Source organism: Pavona decussata, unplaced genomic scaffold (genome assembly GCF_977016875.1).
Source record: "Pavona decussata unplaced genomic scaffold, jaPavDecu1.1 SCAFFOLD_233, whole genome shotgun sequence".
Taxonomy (NCBI): domain Eukaryota; kingdom Metazoa; phylum Cnidaria; class Anthozoa; order Scleractinia; family Agariciidae; genus Pavona; species Pavona decussata.
The window spans coordinates 2108471-2131843 of NW_028145638.1; the positions used below are offsets into that span (position 1 = coordinate 2108471).

At 37.9% G+C, this 23373-nt stretch overlaps 1 protein-coding gene across 3 annotated transcripts in view; it reads left to right on the plus strand.

Annotated features, from left to right (window-relative positions):
• Positions 1-1792: 1792 nt before the first annotated feature.
• The window catches only part of LOC146458338 (uncharacterized), a 42876-nt gene continuing 21295 nt past the window's right edge, over positions 1793-23373 (plus strand). For all 3 annotated transcript variants that reach the window (XM_085090589.1, XM_085090587.1, XM_085090588.1), the window contains exons 1-22: positions 1793-2145; positions 2336-2479; positions 5579-5763; positions 6232-6331; positions 6838-6933; positions 7593-7656; positions 8915-9013; positions 9878-9984; positions 10628-10766; positions 11566-11684; positions 12113-12262; positions 12671-12841; positions 13868-14174; positions 15739-15791; positions 16659-16864; positions 17720-17840; positions 17968-18104; positions 18394-18475; positions 19242-19301; positions 19799-19912; positions 21432-21512; positions 21994-22122. In XM_085090589.1, coding sequence (XP_084946715.1) covers positions 1960-2145; positions 2336-2479; positions 5579-5763; positions 6232-6331; positions 6838-6933; positions 7593-7656; positions 8915-9013; positions 9878-9984; positions 10628-10766; positions 11566-11684; positions 12113-12262; positions 12671-12841; positions 13868-14174; positions 15739-15791; positions 16659-16864; positions 17720-17840; positions 17968-18104; positions 18394-18475; positions 19242-19301; positions 19799-19912; positions 21432-21512; positions 21994-22122 — 2850 coding nt within the window. In that variant the 5' untranslated portion in view covers positions 1793-1959. The remainder of the gene's footprint in view (positions 2146-2335; positions 2480-5578; positions 5764-6231; positions 6332-6837; positions 6934-7592; positions 7657-8914; positions 9014-9877; positions 9985-10627; positions 10767-11565; positions 11685-12112; positions 12263-12670; positions 12842-13867; positions 14175-15738; positions 15792-16658; positions 16865-17719; positions 17841-17967; positions 18105-18393; positions 18476-19241; positions 19302-19798; positions 19913-21431; positions 21513-21993; positions 22123-23373) is intronic.

A 23373-nucleotide genomic window follows, 5' to 3' on the forward strand; every position in this document is an offset into this window, starting at 1 on the left:
GTCACGAAGATTTGAGTACAGTCGTGTAATCGCGTTATTATTTTTACAACTTTTAGGCCGTCTGTGAGTTTCGTGAGTTAACCCTAAAAGTAGCCATTAAGGATCATTAAGGTCAAAGCTGTTGGGCAGTTCTTTCCTGTGGGGCTGACCGTTGCCAAGTTTTGCCAGTTTTGCAAGATGACTTGTCAGTTGGAATTTGAACTCCGAGCACTCTCTTTATAGGAACAAAACTTCATGAAATGTTATCATCTTATGTATATGTCCCAGCAGATTGCAGTGATTATACTCAAGAATCACAGATATCATCAGTCACAAATAAAGGCGGGCACTGTGCGTCCCCCATCTGGGTAAAAATTGATTGAAATTACGATCTGTTTGTTGTTTCAGAAATTACAAACAATTCTACATCTCTTTCACTTGATCATTTCATGTCATTCGCGTTGCAGCCGTGCCACACGTTATAATACTATAAATATAATTCTAATCCGGAGATAAATAGTTGTTACTTATATTTGCTTTTCTTGCTGCTGTGCCAGGCACGAGCCGGAAACGTTCATTTGTCTGCAAAATATTTGTTGTTTTAAAGAGCCAGCGACCGAATTGTTTTGTTAAAGTTTTAAAACTTTCAAAAAGGGGAATACTCAGAGCAGAGAGACAGACATGCTTGTCGTTTGATCACGCTGCATTTAGATAAAAATCTTAGTGTTGACGTAATTAAACAAAACAAATTCAGCCAACCGCAAAATATTCCTACAAGAAGGTGAAAGAACGGCTTCCCTACTCACCCCTCGATGGGGGATTTCTGATGCCCAAAACCTGTGCCTCGAATTGCAAAAAGCAATCGGTAATATAGCTTGTTTCGCTTGTTGCTAAATTGTAGAATTACAAAAAAACGTGGTACGTTAACAAATCGTTGTTAGCTACAGAATAAGAACATAACCGTTGCAAACAGCTTTAAGTCTTCTACTGGTATATCACTAGGGATGAGTCCGTTGCGTGACATGTCGAGTTCAACACGAATGGCTTTCTCCACCAGGTCACAAACTCCCATTCTCTGAGAGGGTTAAGCTTCTGTTCTTCAGCAGTTTGTTAAATGAACTTTTCAGTCCCTTTTCCCTGGACAAATGGAATCCCAAAACGTTAAGCTTTGTTGGGCAATTGAATGTTTTTCAAATTTTAACTCGAGTTTCGAGAACGACGAAACACATGGGATGTGTAACGCACCGGCAACACTTCGGGGGTGTCTGTTCGTTGCTTACACTGTTCACTGGATGTAAGTGAATACATCCTCGAACTCTATTGCACTGTGAAGCATTGTTTAGCGGAATAACAGCTAACGACGGAGCGGAAGGATTTAAAAAAGATTTTAGAAGTTAAGCGCTGTTCAAAGTTCGACTCAACGTGACAGTCGATGTCGTGAACATTCCTTTCATAGATAAACTTCCTGACATGTCCACCGCGCGCGCCGGTGGATGGATTGAAGATCATGAAAGTTGCAATTCATGAAGCGCAAAATCACAGAACCGGGCTGCTTGATTGGCCGAGCGTGTAATTAGGTGTGGTGATTTAAAAAGTCCATAATGATGTTTGGAATTCAGCCTCAAAAGCGCGAAGAAAGGTCATTAAACCATGACAAAACAAACCTATGAAATCCATTATTCTCTTGAGGGACAATGCACTAAGTGACCCGAGCACCAATCACGGTCTCTGACGTCTTCAAACAGGATACCAGCGCGTCACTCAGCTTTGGGAGTTGTCCATCAATTGACGTTTTATAATCCAGTGACTCAGTGATTAGCCCAGCTTTGAGCGGCTCCTGTTTGTTGCGGGCGCACTCGAGCTGAGCTTTGTAGCGTGAGGGTGAGTTGTCTGCCGGGCTGTTGTGATCTACGCGCTGCATCTGTGTACTATCTCTAGTGCTTGCATCGAGATTTAATTCTCTGGAATCAAGTAGTCGAAATGGCAGACTTGGAAGATCCAGTGGCCTTTTTGCGCGTCTCTGACAAACTCGCGCGGCTGGAAGAGAGCAAGTCGTTTGAAAGCAAGAAGTGGTTATGGATCCAGGACAAAAAGGAATGCTTTAAAGCGGCAGAAGTGAAAAGTTCCAAAGGCGACATTTACGTTGTGGAAACCAACGACGGCCAGGTAAACCTGTACACTGCGTGTATTTTTCGGTGTAAATATTACAGCAGATCTGCGTGATCTTCGTGCAGATCAGAAGAGCAGAATTTTGCAGCGGTGCTACTTAGATGGAGTGTTACACATAATTGTAACTTTAATTATTGCTTGCTCTGTTGCCTTCAACACTTAGTTGAAATAAACCTTTTTCTGCTAGGAACTGGAAGTGAACAAGAATGACACGGAGCAAATGAACCCGCCGAAATTCGAAAAAGCAGAAGACATGGCCAACTTGACGTACCTGAACGAAGCAAGCGTTTTACATAATCTCAAGCAGCGCTACTTTGCCGGTCTCATATACGTGAGTACTTTAATACCAACACTTCACTTATAAACACTGAAATTAGTTTTCGAGGATAGTTTGAGAAGATTACTGTTGTGGGGAACGCTTTGTCTTGGATTAACTTCTCTAATTGTCACGTAGTAATGAACATCCATATGTTGTTAATGGGAAATCCAAGAAATCATGAATATTTATTTTTGTACATTCCTTTGTCATTCGTTAAAGGTTTTTTTCTCTGGTAAGCATATAGTTGGGTTTGGTAGATTTCATTTCGCGTTTTCATGTTTTCTTCGTCATTCTTTGCGTGAAAGATCGAATGTATGCAGTCGCTATGTCAACAGAGATTCGAGTTGTGTGAAAACCCCACTTTTAAAAGACAGCTAGTATTTATAATAGTATGTAAATCAAGCTTGATGCACAAAACGCGATTCTGTTTCTCGTTTTGCATGAAGAAAACAGTTTCAATTAATTTTGAAATGAACAAGCGCTGTAGCTTTCGTGAAAAATGTCATCTGCACGGTACTCACATATCTCAGCAGTTGTGTCTTGGGCTTAATGACAAACGATTCTCATTGGAAGGGGCTTTATCTGGAACAATAATAGTGTCATGGTGGGTTAGCAGCTTACCAAGAAAGACGGTCACAACAAATAGCATTCTCTGTCGTGCACGTGGATTTCAAAGTCACAAGATCACATGCAATTTTACGAATCTCAAATTGAAAATCAATTAAGGAATCTCGACTTATTGGTGTTGGCACAGTGAAAATTGATTTAGCGCGACCGTTCGTGATAAATACAAAGGCTTTAAAAAACTGTTGTTAAGCAGCGAGGGGTACCAGCATCCTTTGTTGAAGAAAAATAGTCCACGGACAGCGATTTGTGATTATAAATGAAAGACTCCACGCTCACTGGCTCCAATTGTGTTCGCCTGTTGACTCACTCAAGTACTTTTGTCTTGCAAGTCTCGGAATCCAACGTTATCTGCTTGTATTAATAACTTAGCATTAGTTTGTAGTCTTTAAAATTTAATCTGTTTCAATTTTAGACATCCCACTCGACTTCACGCTCACAGAGTCGACAACATACAATGTCTTTCGAATTGACCGAATTAAAAACAATCAAGAAAACATTCGAACCTCTTAATTAGAAATTGACTCGTTCACCTTCGGCTTTCTTCTCGTGGCTAAAGGTGTGAATAGTTTCACCATATATGGTCAAAGGTGGTATGTATTCGATAAGGCGTGGGCCTGATTCACCATAGTGCATTTAAAGACCCAATGGGTCCTGAAGAAGCTGTTAAAACTATCTGTTGACGAACGCTATTAAACAACTTTATTTTTGCACACTATGTAGACATTAACAGTTCAAAACATACTTGAGCATATCTGGTGCTTATATTTGGCCAAGTTCTTGGACAAACGTTAAGCAGATTTCTTGCCCAATGTAATGGTCAACCAAGACTTGTCATTCAACCCACTGATCTGATAGGAAATGCAAAAAACACGATGAAACTGATACCTTAGGTGAAAGGTTCCACATTTCTTTGACAGAGTGAAATGGAGGTTAAGATTTCTTAGTGACCTCACAGTACAACTGCATCAGTGAGTAAAAAAATGCCGCCCAGATCAGAACGAATTGTGAAAAACAATTTTAGTACCTTAATATTAATGAAGACCCTTAAAAAAACAGAGGAAACTTTCTTGTGTAGCTTCTGACACAATAATAACTGTCATTACCTCAGTATATCATGTTGTGCATCCTATATTAATTTCCTTTATTTCTTATTGCTGTAATAATTAAGTCACCAAGGGATGGATAATTTCTAACATTAGGCTTGTTAACACCTGTATAGATCAGAACATTTTTGTAAGATTAATGAATATTTATATCTTAAGCTTGTAAGCCATTTTTGTACAATCAGATCATGCTTTACTGGGGTAATGGTGCACCTATAAGAGGCAATGTGCCCTCATTGCAAATGGGATAAAAGATGTTAGGATTAGCAACAGGGTAACTGGGTGGATTATATTTAAATTGCACATACAAGTGTTGTGGTTGACACATTTTTCCATGTACTGTTATGTGAAATTAAAAAATCTTGCCAAGAAATAAAATCTTGGGGAGGAATGTCTTGTGGGTGGTCAATTTTAATTTGCTGCTGAAAGCTAAAAACCTAACCCAACAGATTACCCTTCAACTTTCCCATTTTTAAGAAAGGACATGTTTGTTTTGTAATGCTGTTTGTTGTGATTTTGCTTGGTACATCTTATCCTCAGTGCAAGTAGATATTGAAGTCATCTCTTAATGTGTGGTCTGTTTACATGTAGTTTAATATTTGCTTATAATGGTTAAATGATAACTTGATAGCTTATATGTAAGTTTACTAAAGACTGCATATGTAGTAATTATGAGGTCCTGATTTCAAACCATATGGTCAAATCAGTGAGTTCCCTATGGCTTTTAAGTTTGGATATGCTTGCTACTGACAAAACAATTTGGTAATTAACAAGTTTCAGAAAACAATGTTTGCCAGTTTTTCTTACATTCACTGTTCCCAAACATAGCCACTAACACCAACAGAACTGAAGTACTGGGCCCAGTTGTTCAAAGCCCGATTAAGCTAATCCTGGATTAATGTGAACTTTGATGCGAGTTTAATTAACAATCAAAGATTCTCCCAAAAGGTTTTTGTATCTCAGTTTTGCTTTAGACTTTTCTTAACTTTAAGCTTGAAATTAGCCTTTTAAACCATTTTAAAAGTGTGAGATGAAAACCTCAATTAACTTTTAATCATGGATTAGAGTTAATCAGCTTTCAAACAACCAGGCCCTGGTCATTTCTTATTACTTACTCTAATCACTTTGAACTGTTGGTGTTTTGAAACAACCCTTTATTGGGCTTAGCTCCCACTTCAGTGGTAGAGCATCTGAACTAGTAATCGGAAGGTGTTAAGGTTTGACTCCTTATAGGAGCACTCGGATTCCTTTTTCCCAGTACAGCATATGCCTGTGTAACTCACTGAATGACACATCTTTCTCAACCCTTGTAAAATTCTCAGAAAGAAACATGTGGGTTCAGTTAAACTAATTTAATCTCTCTGTCCTACCTTATTTGCAGACATACTCTGGTCTGTTCTGTGTGGCCATCAACCCATATCGCAGAATCCCCATTTACACAGAAAAGATTGTCTTTGCATACAGAGGAAAACGCCGTCCAGAGATGCCGCCTCACATCTTCTCAATTTGTGACAATGCGTATCACGACATGCTGCAAGATCGTGAGAATCAGTCCATGCTGATTACGTGAGTATTAAATCAAGAAAAATGAGAAGAATAAAAATGATTATGTATGTAATGTGCATGTTGATGATGTCCTTCAATGGTGAAAGCACCTGAATATCATAGGGCCAAAAGGCAAATTGTAAGACTTACAATTTCTCCAAAAACTGGTTATCCATTCATCCTAGGGCACCAGGATCCCTTCTATTTAAAGGTTTTAAATGTCAGCAATTTGCACTCTCTACACAAGTTGTAAACTGTGTCATGTTTGTGTATTTCTGGTTAACGTTACATGAAGTGTTTATCGTGTTGGTTATATTTCAGGTGGTAGTACATGACCTGCATAATGAGAGCACGAAAATAATGTTGTGTACCAGATAAAAAAAATTTGTGATAAATTCGTCTTTTGTTTCTTGTTGGACAGTTGTTTGGCTATTACTATGGATACATTTTGGTTCAATGAAGTTGTTAAGGTTTTTGCTTTGTTGACAGTGGAGAGTCTGGTGCCGGGAAGACAGAGAACACCAAGAAAGTTATTCAATATCTGGCTCATGTGTCTGGACAAACCAAGCCTGGAGATCACAAACAAGAGGCAAGCTAGTGTAAAACATTTAATTGCAGATATTCATATGTACAACATCTTGCATGGCACAGCAAAAAGAACAGAAAAATAACTGTGACTCAGTTGCTCTGTGGACTACAGAATTTACATAATTTTCACTTGCCCCAAGTGCTTCAATTTTACCCCTACTTCAAGGATTATTTAATTGTTCTGTACTTTAAGGTTTTTCTCATTTAGAATTTCTATGTATGTATTATAAAGTCAACTTTGTACTTTAGGATTTGAAACTGAAGATAACAGAAGAGCCGTTGAAACTATTCTTTAAAAATAAAAACTGTTGTTTTTCTTAAACTTTTAACTTACTGGGAATATGGCATACAAAATAGTTTTGTCCTCTAACCTTCCACATAAATCACCACCAAAAGAACTGCAATTATCCAACAACTGGGATGTTTTTAGTACCATTGGAGGCAATACTTATAAAATAATAGGTACTCATTTATAACTATTTATTTATTTATTTATTTGCACTTTAGGGAGGCAGTCTTGAAGACCAGGTTGTCCAAGCAAATCCAATCTTGGAAGCCTATGGCAACGCCAAGACACTCAGAAACAACAACTCCTCAAGATTTGTAAGTACATGTACAAAAAAGTTTAAGTGTGATGATCGTGATCCCTATAAACACAGATTTACATGATGGTCTTTAACATGTTTAATGTATTGAATGTATTATCTGCAGTTATGATCTAAATAATTGATATATTATCACATGTACGTTGTACATGTACATATACACTGTACTTTCGTATTATGCAAGACAACCAAAGTATGTACAGATTTGAAATCTTTTTTTCAAAATAATTTTATGCATTTGGGAAATAAAAAGTCTAATAACCTGATAGTAGCAATATAAGCTACTAGAATATTGTAGGATTGAAATTTATGCCCTTATGAAAATTGCAAATTTTAGAACTGCATGGTATAAAAATGTCATTTGGGAAAAATTCTAAATTTTGTAACACTGACAACAAACTTGCTTTGATGTTACGATGCCATTCAATAGCACTTGGCAAAATACTGAGAAAAATCATAAATCAACATGTTTTTGGAAGCCTGTAAAAACCAGTTAAATTTGTAAATAAATTAATTGTGTCAAATTGTCTAGATGGTCCAGTTAACTTATTTTTTACTGTTATCAACTTTAGTCTCAGAAAGGGCAATGGTTGTATTATTTTTGTTCACCTGATTTGTTAGTAAACTTTGACAACTTTTTGTGTATTTTGGTTTTAGGGAAAGTTCATTCGCTGCCACTTTGGACCTCAGGGAAAGCTCGCTGGAGCTGACATTGAATCATGTAAGGCATAAAATTCACTTGTGCAGCTATACGTTTTCAATTTTGTGTAGTGATTAAGTAACCTAGAGTTGAATATTCACATTGTAATGGCAAACCAATGGATCACTAAAGTGCAAAGTACATGCATAGAGATGTACCTGTAGCTAAGAAAAACCCCAGCAAGTTTATTTAATAAGCCCGCTGGCACTTTTAGACTGTGCTCTGTTGAAATTTTAGCCGCTGATAAGATCCCTTTCAGAGGTAGCCTGAAAGCAAGCTCGCAGGCAATTTTGCAGTCCAACTACCTTTTTGCGGTAAATCCGCCAGTTTGAAAATAGACCAAACAGGAAATGAAATACAGTCTGTATGGGTAAAAAAAAAGCACTGGAATTGTCAAATAATTTACAGGGTTCGTACAGGTCCTGGAAATCCTGGAAAGTACTTAATGAAATTTAGTCAAGAATTTTCAAGAACTAGAAAGTCTTTGAAAATGGTAGGAGGTCCTGGAAATCTGTAAACTCATTCAAGTAATAATTAAGTTTTCTTGAAAGACATTGAGGAGCAGCAAGATGAGAAGATTAAACAACATAAAAAATACTTTATGTATATTATGGGTCCTGGAAAAAAAACTTTCTGAGGCCTGGAAAAGTCCTGGAAATTGTCATTAAGGGCCATAACCCATAACAACAGTGATGAGTGAAAACCCTTAAAGGGACTTTGATGTCATTGGTCATCTTTCACTCCCAAAGCAACAAGTTTGTTTAATATGGGTGTGAAAATTAATGCATCAGGTGACTCAAAATGTAATGGCAGCCATTGCCTATACAAGTATGTTGCAAGGGAGAGACTTCTGACAATACATGCAGGAATGTTGCTAACCGTCAACCGGCTACCAGCTACTCCTCTTCCCTGCGAGCTTGCTTCCAGGCTACCTCTGAAAGAGATCTTATCACTGGCTAAAATTTCAACCGAGCACAGTCTAAAAGAGCCAGTTGGGTTTATTAATGAACTTACTGGGGTTTTTCTTAGCTACAGAAACAACCCTATGCATGTACTTTGCACGTTAGTGATCCATTGGTTTGACATTACAATGTGAATATTTAACTCCAGGTTACTTACTCCAAAAAATTGGTTTCTGAAAAAGGGAAATCTAGTGTATATGTCGCAAACTTAACGACATGTACATGTACTAGTCCACAGAGTTTTCTATTCAAATTTAAGTGACGGTGGAGGTTGTAGTAGCTTGACATCGATAATTATTTCTATCCTTTTTTATCAGATTTGCTGGAAAAGTCCCGTGTGGTTCACCAACTGGAGGGTGAAAGAAACTACCATATCTTCTACCAGATTTTGTATGGTGGTCAAAAGGACTTACATGGTTTGTTGGATTTAGAAATATACTTCCGTTTTGATAGACAAGAGAGGGCTCATGCTGTACATATAGTGTTTGAAACAAGGAATGACCCAAAATGACCCACAACCATCCAAAATGATCAACAACCACTACTGACAATACAATCCAAAAAGATTGAAAAACAGCCCGAAATGACCCAAAACTTTTTGTGCATGAACCTGAAATATGCTTATAATAACTATCTGCAAACCTGTCTACAGGAGATCTGACATGACTGGCTTTAGAAATGTGACATACATCTAACGGTAGTAATAACTGTAAAGAGGTGTCAGAAACATCTGAACCAGTTGGGTACTTCATTCGTGGATTTATCGTAAGAATCCTTAAGCCTGCCGCACATTTAGGAAAGAGCTGAGCAAACTGCCTCGCAAGGAATCGCGAGGCCACGCGAGGCAATCTGCTCAGCTCTTTCCTCAAGTGCTCGATTGAGTTTTTGTGAGAATTTCACCTTGCGAGGCAAAATCTCAAATATCAAACATGACAGATACTTTCCTCACGGCCTTGCAAGGCAAAAAACTCACAAAAACTCAACCGCACAATTGATGAAACAGCTGAGCTAATCGCCTCACAAGGCAGTTTGCTCAGCTCTTTCCTTAAGTTTGTGGCAGGCTTTAAGACTGAAATTGAATTATAAACAAAACTTGCACATACTGTACAGGTGTATGTAAATCTGTTTGGAAAACTAGAACCAGTTTGGAACAACTGCCAAATTTCGTCAGGACAGTTTTCAACCAAGCTCTTCTATTTCATTGGTCTTGTATTTTGATTCTACTTTGTTTTAAAAATGTTCCTTCCAAGTAATTTTTTTTATAATTGTCTCTCCTCCAGAAAAACTTCTCATTGAGTCAGCAAAATCAGGTGATTATGAAATCCTGAAGAAAGGGGCAGAAAGAGCTGATGGAATCAATGATGTTGAAGAGTTTAACATCACAGAGGTTTGCATTTTTTTGCTTCCCATAAAATAACAAACAATTGCCTTAATTGTATTTTTATCCTGTACATTGTTCATTTGTGTTTTTCATTTCTAATTTTCACTTACAAAAGGTCAAATTGGTGAGCTGTAAGTTTGAAGTGTCAGTCTCAATGACTATTCTGTGGTAGAAAATTTAGCGTATAAAACTAACGTATAAGCTTCGCTTCTTGGTGCACAGGCCTAGAACTTCCAGATGCCATCCTTCACATAAACAGAATCTTATTCAATGAATTAAGTTAAACGTGAAGTGCGGCCGGGAATAATGGCTGTGGACCAGCTTTAATTCAGATGCTGTACTGTACTTTACATGAGCTGAATCAAATGCATAAATTGTTACAAATCTGCAATTTTCTTCAATCATAGTATGCTTCAGTGAATCAATTTCGGCTGAATGAATCAATTTAGCCGGGATTGATTAATTTGGACCAGTCTAAATTCTAATTTGATTCGGCTCATTTGAAGTACAGCTCTGAACTGGGCCTGCGTGCAACTATAGTCGTCAATAGAAACACTCTTAAACATCTATTGTTTAAATAGTGTGGTGTCTCTAAAGGAAGGTAATTACAGCAGTCTTAAACTGTTTCATGCATTCTGTATTTCTTCAGGAAGCTGCCAATGTGCTGGGTTTCTCTCCCGAAGAGAAGCTTTCCATGTACAAAATATGTGCTGCATGTTTACACTGGGGGAACTCCAAGTTCAAACAAAGGCCTCGGGAGGAGCAGGCAGAGGTTGCCGATCCAAAAGGTAATTAAAAAGAATGTTTCAGAGTTTTTGTTGTATTTCATTAATTTGATTGATTCCCCAAAAATATCAATTACAATATATTTGTTGGTTCAAAACTCTTTTGATTCAAATATTTTCAAACCAGTTTGATTTTTATTTCCTTTTGTCTGTTGTGGTGGTGTGAAAAATTTTAAATGAAAAAAACTCAAACCACATTAACTTAATTACACATTCCTAGTACATACATGGAAACAATTGGTTACAGCACTGATCACAGACACATTAAACTCATCACCAATAGATGAGCTTTGGAAACTGGTGCCTAGAGAGTCGGTGGGGGCCTCACATGATTAAGGCATGCCAAGTGGTATCCATGGCAACTGTGCGATTGGGAAACACTTGGCCAGCAGCCATCATCGGGCACTGCCACACTGAAAATTCCATGGAACAAAAATACATAGGCCTGTACCTACATGTAACCCAATACTTACCTGGAATTGCCTAGCCATAATATAGGTGGGTGTGGTGGGGCAAGAATCCGCAACGATTCGCTGCACAGCAAAATCCATGAGGATCAGCTAAATTGCAAGCTAAATATATTGCACAACAGGAAGCCGCCCTGTCACCCCGCAGATCATGTACTGTCACAAACAGGACCACTGACCACATTGGCTAGAGCCTAACTTTGCCTAAATTACATTTAGCCACATTACATCCAAACATTGTACATGAAAATACATACAAAATTTCCCTGATGTCACTCAGAGCTGCTTTTCATGCCTCCCTTCAAAATATTCTCTTGTTTTCATTGTTTTTCCAGAGCTGGACAAAGTCTCATTCTTGCTGTCAATTTCACAAACGGACTTTGGAAAGTCAATTGTCAAGCCAAGAATCAAAGTTGGTCGTGAGTTTGTGAACCAGGGACGAAATCTCCAACAGGTGATTAAATATTTGAACCCTTAGACTACCTCTTTATTTAAGTGCCAAATACCATTTAAAAGCTGTATTTGAATGGCCATGTCAATGCCGCAAAACTTAAAAAGACCTGTAGACATGTCGATCCAGGTGCATAGAAGATGATAGGGTACATACATTATTTAGTACTTAGCTAGGCGTCGAAAAGCAACCTTATGGCCTGTTTCTTGCTGGCGGTAGCGGGGGGGTTACTCCTGACCTTACTTCACAGCAAGGAATGTAGTTTTATGGTAACCTTTTCAGACTTGCCCCCAGTTGTTCAAAGAGTGGATAACTCTGGATAAATCGCTATCCAGCGGCTAAAATGTACACCATCCAATACATTTTATGTATATTATATTGTGCTGAGAAACGTTTTTCAAAAGGTAATACAAGTTTATTTTATAATTTAGGTGTACTACTCGATTGGGGCTCTCAGCAAGTGCATATATGAGAGGATGTTCTTATGGCTTGTCGACAGAATCAACAAAACTTTGGAGACCAAGGATAGACGTGCCTTCTTTATTGGTGTGCTGGACATTGCTGGTTTTGAGATCTTCAAGGTTATTCTTTAGTGCATACTTACCATGTGGAATGCAATTACCAAGCTGGTGTAAAATTATGATGTACAGTCAACTCCCGCTAACTCGAACCTTCAAGGGGAATGGAAAAAAGGTTCAAGTTATCGAGATAAAATTGTATAGAAAATGACCTGAAAGGAAAGGAAAATTGGTTCGAGTAAGCATGAGGTTTGAGTTAGTAAGGGTTCGAGTTATCGGGAGTTGACTGTATAATTTACAAACAACGGAATGTGTTGCCTTGAAGGTAAACTGAGAATGTGAAAACATGAATATTTGCATATTGATGTGAAAGAGAACACTTGAAATAACAACGTTACTTTATTTAATTCTGATGAAGACCGATCAGATTTGCTGTTTTGATACCTGACTGTTTGGTACTTGTTCTTCCAGTTCAACACTTTTGAGCAGCTGTGCATCAATCTGACCAATGAGAAACTCCAACAATTCTTTAACCACCACATGTTCATCCTGGAACAAGAGGAGTACAAACGTGAGGGCATTGAGTGGGATTTCATCAACTTTGGTCTTGATTTGCTTCCAACCATCGAGCTCATTGAGAAGGTACTGGCTGTACTGTTTTGATAATAGTTATAATCATAACTATAACTGCACGACTAGAGGTTTACCGTTTACTTCAGAAGAAAAGGTAAAACTAAAGCTGTCCTACATTTCGAGGATACTACCATCACTATCAGGCCAAATTGACTGCTTCTTCAGGGTTTGAATGTAAATGAGGGAAAACAATGTCTATTACAAAATGTCTATTATTACGCTATTTCACTCATTTATATTCAAACCACAAATGATGGTAGTAGCATTGTAATGTCAGACAGCATTAGTTTAACTTATAACTGTCTCAAAAATAATGCTATGATACTCAGGTTGAAGGTGAAATTAATGTATGAAAGATAGTCACACTTGAGCCAAAATGGCCCACACAGCTGGAGCTTAACCCAGTTTCTGTAGCGTGAAGCAACTATAAGGAGTATTGCTACTGCCCTCCCTGGATGAGATGCTAGTCCATTACAGGTTTCACCCAGCACAATGTTGCACTGGTACCCATTTATACAAAGGGCTGGGTGAAGAGAGACAATGTGGAGCAAAGTTTCTTGACCCTATGATCTTTCTACCATCCGAGGCATAAATTGAACTAAAGGCCTGAAACATTTGTGAAACCTAAAACAGGAAACATGTTTTTAAAGCAAACCTTGCTTTTGAGAAGTACCAGTGTCTTTGACTGGGCCCAAAACATTTCCCAGCTTCTAAGATGGAAAATTTGCTTCTGCAGCATTTCCCATGTGACTAAAGTGGACATAATGTTGCACCCATATTAGTTAGTGTTTCTGTAACAACTGCTATTTTAAAGTAGGGTTGTTGTTTCTCATAATTTGCGTGCCCTAGCCAGATTTGTCATTTAGAAGCAGCCATTTCAATACTTCAGAACTGCCCTGTTGTTTTTATTTTGAATGGCTTCATTTGGATTGGACTCGAGTTGGGAAAGGTTGACAGATGCAGACACACAGTTTACTGTGAACTGCGTTAAAAAAACGTCATGCAATAAATCATCTTATATCATTGCACTTTCAGCCCATGGGAGTGTTTGCCATTCTGGAAGAAGAATGCATTGTGCCAAAGGCAACAGACATGACCTTCTTGCAAAAGATGCATAACAACCACGACGGAAAGCATCCCAAATATGCCAAGCCCAGAATTACTGGCAAAAGTGCTGCCAACCATCACTTTGAAATTGCCCATTATGCTGGCACTGTTGGCTACAATGTTGAGGGTTGGCTGGATAAGAACAAAGATCCCATCAATGAGGCTGTCGCAGGACTATTTGCCAAGTCTTCTGATCCATTCGTTGCTAACATCTTCAAGGACTATGCCACTGAATGTAAGTTTTACAGTGTTATTAATATGCTGTACATACGAATATTAAGGACGGTGCCTACTTTTATGACTGTGCATACATTCTGTGCATCTTGAGATACTTTGGTTTCCTATGGGTGGTGCCTGAAAGTCCACTACAGGGATATTTTTGTGCAGTTTAAAACTATGTGGCAGAAAGCAGAACCTAGCAAGTGCTCTTGGTATCCAAAAGAAAAATTGGGGGTACATGTAACCTTACCTTTTTCAAAGATTATAAATAAAAGCTTAAATTTGGAAAAATTCCATACATTACTTTATATTTTACTACTTTTTAGAACAACTGTTGCTTAATTATCTCTAAAAAATGCCCCGCTACCCCCAATTTGTTTTTTTATTCTGGATTTCAGTAGCCCATACTAAGATCTGCTTATCCCCCACAGTCATAAACTGTGCAAAAATACTCTGCATTAGGAGGCACCGTCCTTAATACATGTATATTACACATCTAGCTGAATTTTTTTAAATGGTGGCTGATGAAAACTTGCATCCTTTTTGTGAAACCACACTGAAACACAGAGAGAGGAGAGGGAAACAATACTACATGATCATCTTATAACATGTATGTTTTTGTATCGGCACAAACAAGTATGACTTTATTAATGTTTACATGTAACTGTGATGGTTCCTTATTTACATGAGTTAATGATTAATTTGATGATATACAGTCAACTCTCACCTTGCGGACACCTCGCTATTACAGACACGTCGATAATACGGACAATAGCTAAATCCCCAGCAAAAATAGATTACAGACATTTGACTGAAATAAATTCCTGCTATTATGGACTCTCGCTATTAAGGACACTAACTCACGGTCCCGAGGGTGTTGACTGTACTGTATGTTATATAAATTATTATAATATTTAAATAATTATTTTTACAATAACTGTCAAAATTCCTGCATGCTGATTGGCTGGTAGCTATTGTCTATGAGAGTACAGACAATAGGAATGATGCCAGATACAACGCACAGAAAATAAAGCCAATTCTTCTCATTCTTTTAAATCCACTGCAGTTTTCCATGGTCTATGCTCTTTTAATATAAATCTACTAGCGTTCTATCACGAATACTGCTCTCTTATTGGCTACTCTACTAGTGGTAGAGTGAGGAGCCAGACAATGTGCGGTTGTCGACAAAATGATGGCTGCTTCTTTGCATTTTCGAAGAGTCTGAAGAGGATTTTAGTTTTATACTAAGACAATTAGATTGTTCGCTTTCAATTTCTATGCGTGATAGTTAATTTGGTCTTTGCCCTCATCAACTATCATGCAATAGAAATTTCGAGCACATACAGTGATTTGATAATAATTATTGTTAAATAGATCATAAAATGATACCATAAAAAATTAATGTTCAAAACTTGGCAGTGAAACCACTCGAGTTTTTAATAACATTTTTTGGCATCATTTTATGGCCTATAAGAGTATAGACCATAGAAAACCGCCATCAATTTGTTAAATATATAAGGCTAAAGTCAAGTGTTGTTGAAACTTGCATTCTAATCAGTTCAGTATTTCTTTATCCTTAGCACATGCAAGAGGAAAAGGAGGTAGTTTCCAGACTGTCAGTAGCAAACACAAGGTATGGAAATCTAGTTGGTGGCAAGTGCTAGTGAGGGTAGTACCTGTAGTGTACAGTACACTATTTTTGAAGTGTCATTGTACATAATTGTAACCACATGCATGCATGTGTACATCTGGGCCCAGTTGTTCAAAGCCTGATTAAGCTAATCCTGGGTAAGGGTGAACTATGATTTGAGTTTAGTTACAGTCGACTCCCGATAACTCAAACCCTCTCTAACTCCAACCTTGTGCTAACTCAAACCAATTTTCCTTTCTTTCAGGTGTTTTTCTATATAATTTTACCCTCGATAACTCTAACCTTTTTCAATTCCCCTTGAAGTTTCGAGTTATCAGGAGTCGACTGTAGTAATCAATAACCCTTTTTTTTTCTAAAAGATTTTTGTCCCTCAGTTTTGGCTTATAGCTTTCTTTACCATTGGCTTAAAATTAGCTTTTAAAACCATGCTTAATGGCCTTACTGAAAACCTTGGTTAACTTTTAACTATTGTGGATTACAATGTCGCATTAATCAGGTTAATTTTAAAACAACCTGGCCCTGAATTCTTACATGCTGATTGGCTCATACTAAGGTCAATAAGAGTGTATACCTTAAAATGATACCGATAAGAAGTAATTTGCCAAAATGGTTTGCATTGCCTGTTATTCAAATTACACATCTGCAAGTGACAGATTTACATCAACTGGATATCTTTAATGCAACGATATACTATGACACTGCCATAAAAATGTCCAAAAATTACATGTAGCTAGGCATTGAAACCGCTTGCTCACAGTTCCACGTATCAGCAGTTGTCTCAACCTTGGTAAGAATAGCTTCTCAAATTTCTTCTAAATTGTAAAACATTTTAACATTTAACTTTATTAGGAATCACTTGGCCGACTCATGGACACACTGTACAGCACATGCCCACATTTTGTACGCTGCATCGTTCCTAATGAGCACAAGAAGGCTGGTGTGATTGAGTCAAGCCTAGTCTTACACCAGCTCAGGTGTAACGGCGTGCTAGAGGGCATCCGCATCTGCCGAAAGGGCTTCCCCAACAGAGTGCCTTTCCAGGAATTCCGACAGAGGTGGGTAGGGGGAGTATCTCTCTAAGGTTGAAAAACATTGTGATCACCCCAATAAGACAACCACCTTGCTCACATTTTTGCCACTTATGGGCAGATGAATTCCTGTAAAGTAGTGTTTTCAACTGAAAACCCTCTCATGTAATGTTCCAGTGTGCTTTCTGTACTGCACTACCTGCCAATTATGAAGAGCTTCAGCTTTGGCTACTTCAAATTTCTTTTCTCTATGTCGCCAAGAAATGACTGCTAAAATACGTTTTATGACTTTTTGCTCCTGGCATTGTTGGACTTGAAAGTCGGAATGATGCCAGCTTTTGACTTGTTGTATATCCTGCTTTTTATATAAATGTCCCACCAGCTCTGACTACTCCAAACATTGTTCAAGCAATGCGACAATTTTGGATTAGCATGCCATTTTTAAGCATTGGACTGAGGTGAAAAATGATTTTGAAATGAATTTGCCATGTTGAATTTAGCAATAGCGTGAAGTTTTGTATAGATCTGCAGCAAATTCAATGAAACACATATTGAAGTTTTAATTTAATTTTACCTTCTTAAAATTTTTTATAAAGAAAATAATGTATTACTTGTGGGCTACCACTGCCCACGTCATGTAAATTTCTTTGTAAAAATTACAATTTTTAAATTGAATTTTTTCTTCAAGTGTAAATAAGAACTTGATGAAACTCTACTATTTTTGTTAAATTTGGCAAGACCAATTCATTTCTGAACTCGCTTTTGGACTAAATCTAATATTTAAAAGACAAAGTGTCATACTTGCCACAAATTGTGCTATTAGAAGCACTAACAAGATGATAATGCAGTGAGGGAAAATATTCTGCATGTTAAATGTTTCAGATACCAGATCCTGGCCCCGACTGCTGTCTCGGGAGGATTTGTTGATGGCAAGAAAGCTTGTGAGAAGCTACTGGATGCCATGCAATTAGAAAAGGCTTCCTACAGAGTTGGAACAAGCAAGGTACAGTACATATAATTCAAGAAACACCTGATGAGTACTTTATTAGCAAAAACTAAACATAGGTTTTTGTTATTTTTATTGTAGATTCATGGTATTTATTACCTGTACCATTCTTTTTGTCAAACAGGTTTTCTTCAGAGCTGGTATCTTAGGAGAACTGGAAGACATGAGGGATGAGAGACTAGCCAAGATTATCTCCATGTTCCAAGCTTACTGCAAAGGCTATCTCATGCGTAAAGAATACCGCAAGATGTGTGACCAAAGGTAAATTACCATTCTTTTTTGACCCTGTTAGTGTTAATACATAAAATTTATTTATTTATTCATTATTTTATTTAATTATTTTGCCCATAAAGAAATTACAAAGAAGAGACAATAAAATTATTAGTATAACTTTAGTCTTAAAGTGCTTTTTTACAGTTTGAGTGAACTATCCAACATAAAGATATCCTTCAGTTCTTTTTTTTATTTTAAAAGTTTGCAACCTACCACACCCTCACATGTTGCACTATAGACCTGTACAACCCGAAATTATTACAATTTTTTTCTTTAGAATCGGAATTGCTGTCATCCAGCGTAATGTAAGGAAGTATCTGTTCCTGAGAAACTGGGCTTGGTGGAAACTGTACACAAAGGTAAGCAAGCTGTCAAAGAGCGGTTTCCAATTGAGTGTCGAAAGTAATTTCGCATTGGCTTTGGTTTTGCATTACTACGCTCTGAGATTGGTTAACAAACTTGCGCCACTTTCTCAACCAATAAGAATCCAAACCAAAACCAATCGTGTTTTCGCTACACGCGTTTTCCCGCGCTTGGCGCCAGTTACATGTATTTGCTTCGAATTCTGATTGGCTCGTTGTGTTGTTTGCACCTGTTGCGATTGGCCAGAGTAATTACTTTGGTTTTGGTTTTACGACACTCAATTGGAAACCGCTCCGTCAATAAAACCAAGTTATTTGTACACTGTACACACGCACGCTTGCAAAGTTACATTAAGTTCAACAATGTACTCAGACAAATTCTCCCGGAGATTAGCCGTTAAGATGGAAACTAGACTAAGCGGTGACCTCTCAGCAGCTTTTTTGTGTTTTATTGGTTACACTCAAGGACTTAATCCAGAGACTCAGAACTTAAACTGCTACAGAACTTTGAACTGTTCAGAAGTTTTATAGCATCCGATCAAGTGGTTACACGTTACGATTGCGTACACAGTTTCAAAATACTGCAGAATCACTTCATAACTTCTTTGAGTGCCTGTTACATGTAACTTCAGAAAATGGTGAGTTTACTTCAACTTAGTTCGCCTTTTAATAACTCGTCCGCTTGCTTTAGGCAGTTCAACGATGGATTTGTAAGGGCAACGTTCTATCTCAGAATTTTAATATGTGTTGTGTTTGGTCCTAGGTGAAACCTCTACTGAACATTGCTCGTGCTGATGAAGAAATGAGAGAAAAGGCCGAAGAGGTAATACAAGACTTTTTACTTAACACGAGAATGAAAAATAAACGGAATAATGAAAAAAGGATGAATGTTTTTTCCTTGATTGATTTGTAGCGGCACTGATTTAGTCGTAGACTGGGGAACTTGGATCCAAGAACTAATAAAATCGTGATCCACTTTTCTTTTCACTGTTCTTGCTAAGAAGAAGATAAGCCAGCGAGGTACAATTTTGTTCCCGTACGTGAGACACGTCGCTTCAAGGACAGCCTTCCAAATCTTGACAGCCCTGATTAAACTGGAAGAATTTTAAATATCTGAAAATATCAGTTAGATCTCTGTTGACAAAGAGTCTCGCCACTCACCCTTAAAGCTTAAACAAACAGAAATCTAAACTCATATCAAACAAGTTGTAGTAGCGTCTTTGTGGATGTAAAGACGACGGCACGAAGTGAGTTTTAGCTGATCCGTTAAAGCTGTTAAGCCCATATTGAGCTTTTTCGTGCTTTTTCCGTGTTATTTAGCTCAAGAAGCTGCAGGAGCGATTCGCAAAGGAAGAGGAACTGAGAAAGGAACTGGAGGAGAAACTAACGAAACTCATGGAAGAGAAGAACGAACTTTTCCAGAATCTCCAAAGCGTAAGAAAGTTGAATTCACTTTAAATAGTTGCTGCTCCATCATTTGTGTATACAGAGAGTACAAAAGGACAAACTTCAGAGAGAAATATTTCTTAAACTGAAAACAGGCGAGCGCTTACAAACAGCGCTGCAAGAGAGCAACTCCCCACCGCAGACTGGAATGTTAGGAATATAACACATACACGTGTGTTAAAAAGAGTTTGCAACCAAATATCTCACATTTAACATGAGAATCGGTTTGTCGGAGAAGGCTTATTATTAAAAAGAATGGAATAACACCCCATAGCAGTATTTTTGTTTAAACAGAGCATACCAAAGATCGGTAAAGCCTAAACTTCTTTGCCATATTTGAACTATGTCAGACATGTAGACAACTGAGGTGACCTTACGCAATTACGACGGAAACGTCAACGTAAAGGTCACTGGTAAAGTGATTGTGATATGAGTACACTTCCGATAACTCGAACCCACGCTAACTCGAACCTCGCGCTAACTCGAACCAATTTTCCTTTCCCCTCAGGTCATCTTCTATATAAATCTTTACCCTCGATAACTCGAGCTCACGATAACTCAAACTTTTTTCAATTTCCCTCGAAGTAGTCGACTGTATTCATGTTATTGATTTTTCCAACTTATTCCACTCGTGCAGTGAACCCGTACAGGTACAACACTCTTTTTATGTATAATCATATAAGAACCTTTTTTATAAGAACGTTAAGGCTGAGATTAACTAAAATTTAAGAACATTACCCAGGCTGAGAGCCAGTTAAGAACATTTTTATTTTGACCAAATGTTTTTAAAATGAACAGTGTAAATACGGATACACCATGTTATGGCACATATTACATTTTGATAGGTGTCTTGATCACGTCCGTAGACATTTTTTGAGATACTATAACAGGTAGCTAAGAACATCTTAAGAACTTTTCAGGCTCGAATTGCCAAATAAATAAAGAAAGAGAGCATCCTGGACGGAATTGAAATTGAGAACGACGTTCAAATTAGCTAATGAAAAGAAATACATGTAAGAAATTTATCGTCGTTTTCATCGCGTTCTCCATTAAATGTGGTCTTATCGCGTTACTGTTTCACAGGTAACAACAAAGAAATGGGCCAAAATTACTAAATTTATTATCGCAGTGCAATGTCATTGTTAAACCTGATCCGTTGGCATCCTACGTCCTCAAGGTCCGTACTATGTTGATGAACCACCCAATTCCATTAATCTTCTATTAGTCAAAATCTCATTTCTCCTCACAATGTCAAGATACTGTGAAGCATACACGTAAAGAGAAAAGAGAAAATCATCAGCTTGGGAATGTTGTCACGATTTAGCAGCAGATGATAGTGATTAATATCGAACTTCCCCTTACATTGTTAATACAACATGGAAAAATACACGAAAATCTCTGCCAGGGGATGTGGCCTTGTTGTAGCACCAATTTCACCTAACTAACATTGCGAGAATTTAATGGAAGTTTCTGAGGAGAATTAAAACTTTAATACTGGGTTTTAAAGGAGCAAGATGCCTGCGGCGATGCAGAGGATAGAGCCGCTCAACTCCAGAAAGATAAGGAAAAACTTGAGGATCAAATCAAGGTTAGACAAGATATTTAGATAAAAGTTTTGTTTTTATTATGCTTGAAACACTCCTTTATTTGAAGAAAACGTCAAAAATTTGGAGAAGACTCGAGCGCCTGATTTTAAATGGAGAAACTGAAACATGAAGACTTACATAAAATATCTGTAATACCACTCCCCCACCCCCACAGAAGAGATGTGAAATTCCTGGTGTGGTGGGGGTCGGGGAAGGGGAACCAGTAGGCCTAAAAAATTCAAAGGAAAGTATTAAGCTATATTGGAATTCTCAGAGGGGTAGGAAGGTCGTTGAGAAATCATTTCCGTGGGGAGTGGGGGGAGGTATTGATGTTTTCTGGTGCTACAGAATGCAGTGCAGCAAAGGAAGAACCTTACTATGCTGTAGATGTGTTTTCCATTCGACTTGAGCTGACAAAAACAGTTTGTCAAGTTATGCGCCCTCCTTGTTAGAAATTGTTTTTGTCTTTTTTACATATAACAGGATCTTTCCGAACAACTCGACGATGAAGAAGAAAGCGGTGCTGAAATGGCCGAAGCAAAGAAGAAGCTGGAAGCTGAAATCAATGACCTGAAACAAGACGTGGACGACTTGGAAACAGCTCTTAAAAAGGTACGGCAACCTGCCACAGACTCAAAAGTTAGAAGCGCCTTGTACAGCATAATAAACAGCACCACAGGAGAGTATTGCTCAGTAGCTTTCATTTGAATGCCCAATATCCACACTACGGATTTGACTCTTGAAGGTAGATGGCCGCGTTAAGAAAGAGATAAGAACTGCGTCTCATGTGTCTGCGTCATGGTTGACAATCATGAAGCAAATAATATTTTGATTTGTTTCTCAGTTTGTTTTGAAAATAGACGCCTGGAAAGCATGGTAGTTTGTTTAACCTTTTATCTTCTAAGAGTGTAAGTGGACAAACTAGCTAAAAATAACGCCTTCTTACGAAGCGTTCTACTAGTCGCAAAGTCAAGTACGAAGTACGGAATAACCTCGTCGTATTGTTAGGTTTTCCTACAAAAAAACACCGGTACACCTTGGGCCTGTCTCTGGATAACAATTTTATGTGCAGTCTTTCGCAAAAGCTTTGTTTATTGTTTGTCTTCATTAAATCTTCATGATTTTTGTTTTTGGAACGCGTTTGTTGAGTTTGCACAAAAATATTTCCACTAAAGAACTGGGCCCAGTTGTTCAAAGCCCGGTTAAGCTAATCCTGGATTAGCAACAACTTTTGTTCGAGTTTAATTACACAACAATAAAGATTTTTGTCCGTCAGTTTTGACGTTGACTTTTGTTTACCACTAACTTAACATTAGAGTTTAAAAACAATTTTAACGAGCGAGCAGAAAACCTCGGTTAACTTTTAATCTTGGATTAACGTTCATCGGCTTTCGAACAACCGGGCCCTGATTTGATAAGAAAAAAAAAAATGTTTATCGGGCAAGATAAGTTGTTGAGTCTTTCGAGAAGCTGAAAGACGGCCCCTCGATAGTGAAACACGATGTGGAGAAACGTTTGCACAGACTAAAATCGAAGCACTTTATATCACCTTCAAGTCACAACAACCTCGTTCCCAAGGTCCTCGCCCTGAAAACGAGGTTGCAACCATGACTACGACTACTGGAGATGCGTGACATCTAAAAATGTTTTCGGATAGGATTGATATAAAAGTAATTATCAAAAAGTGTCAAAAATGATTTTGAAAGAGACAGACGTTTCGGGTATATAACCCTTCTTCAGTGTGGAGAAAACCGCTTGTCTAGGTGACACTATCTGACCCGTTAAGGGGTTTTAAGGCTGCGGTATCAGCTCTTTATTAATTTCCATTTTAGGGCTAGTTCTTTAGTGTGGTTCAAAATACGT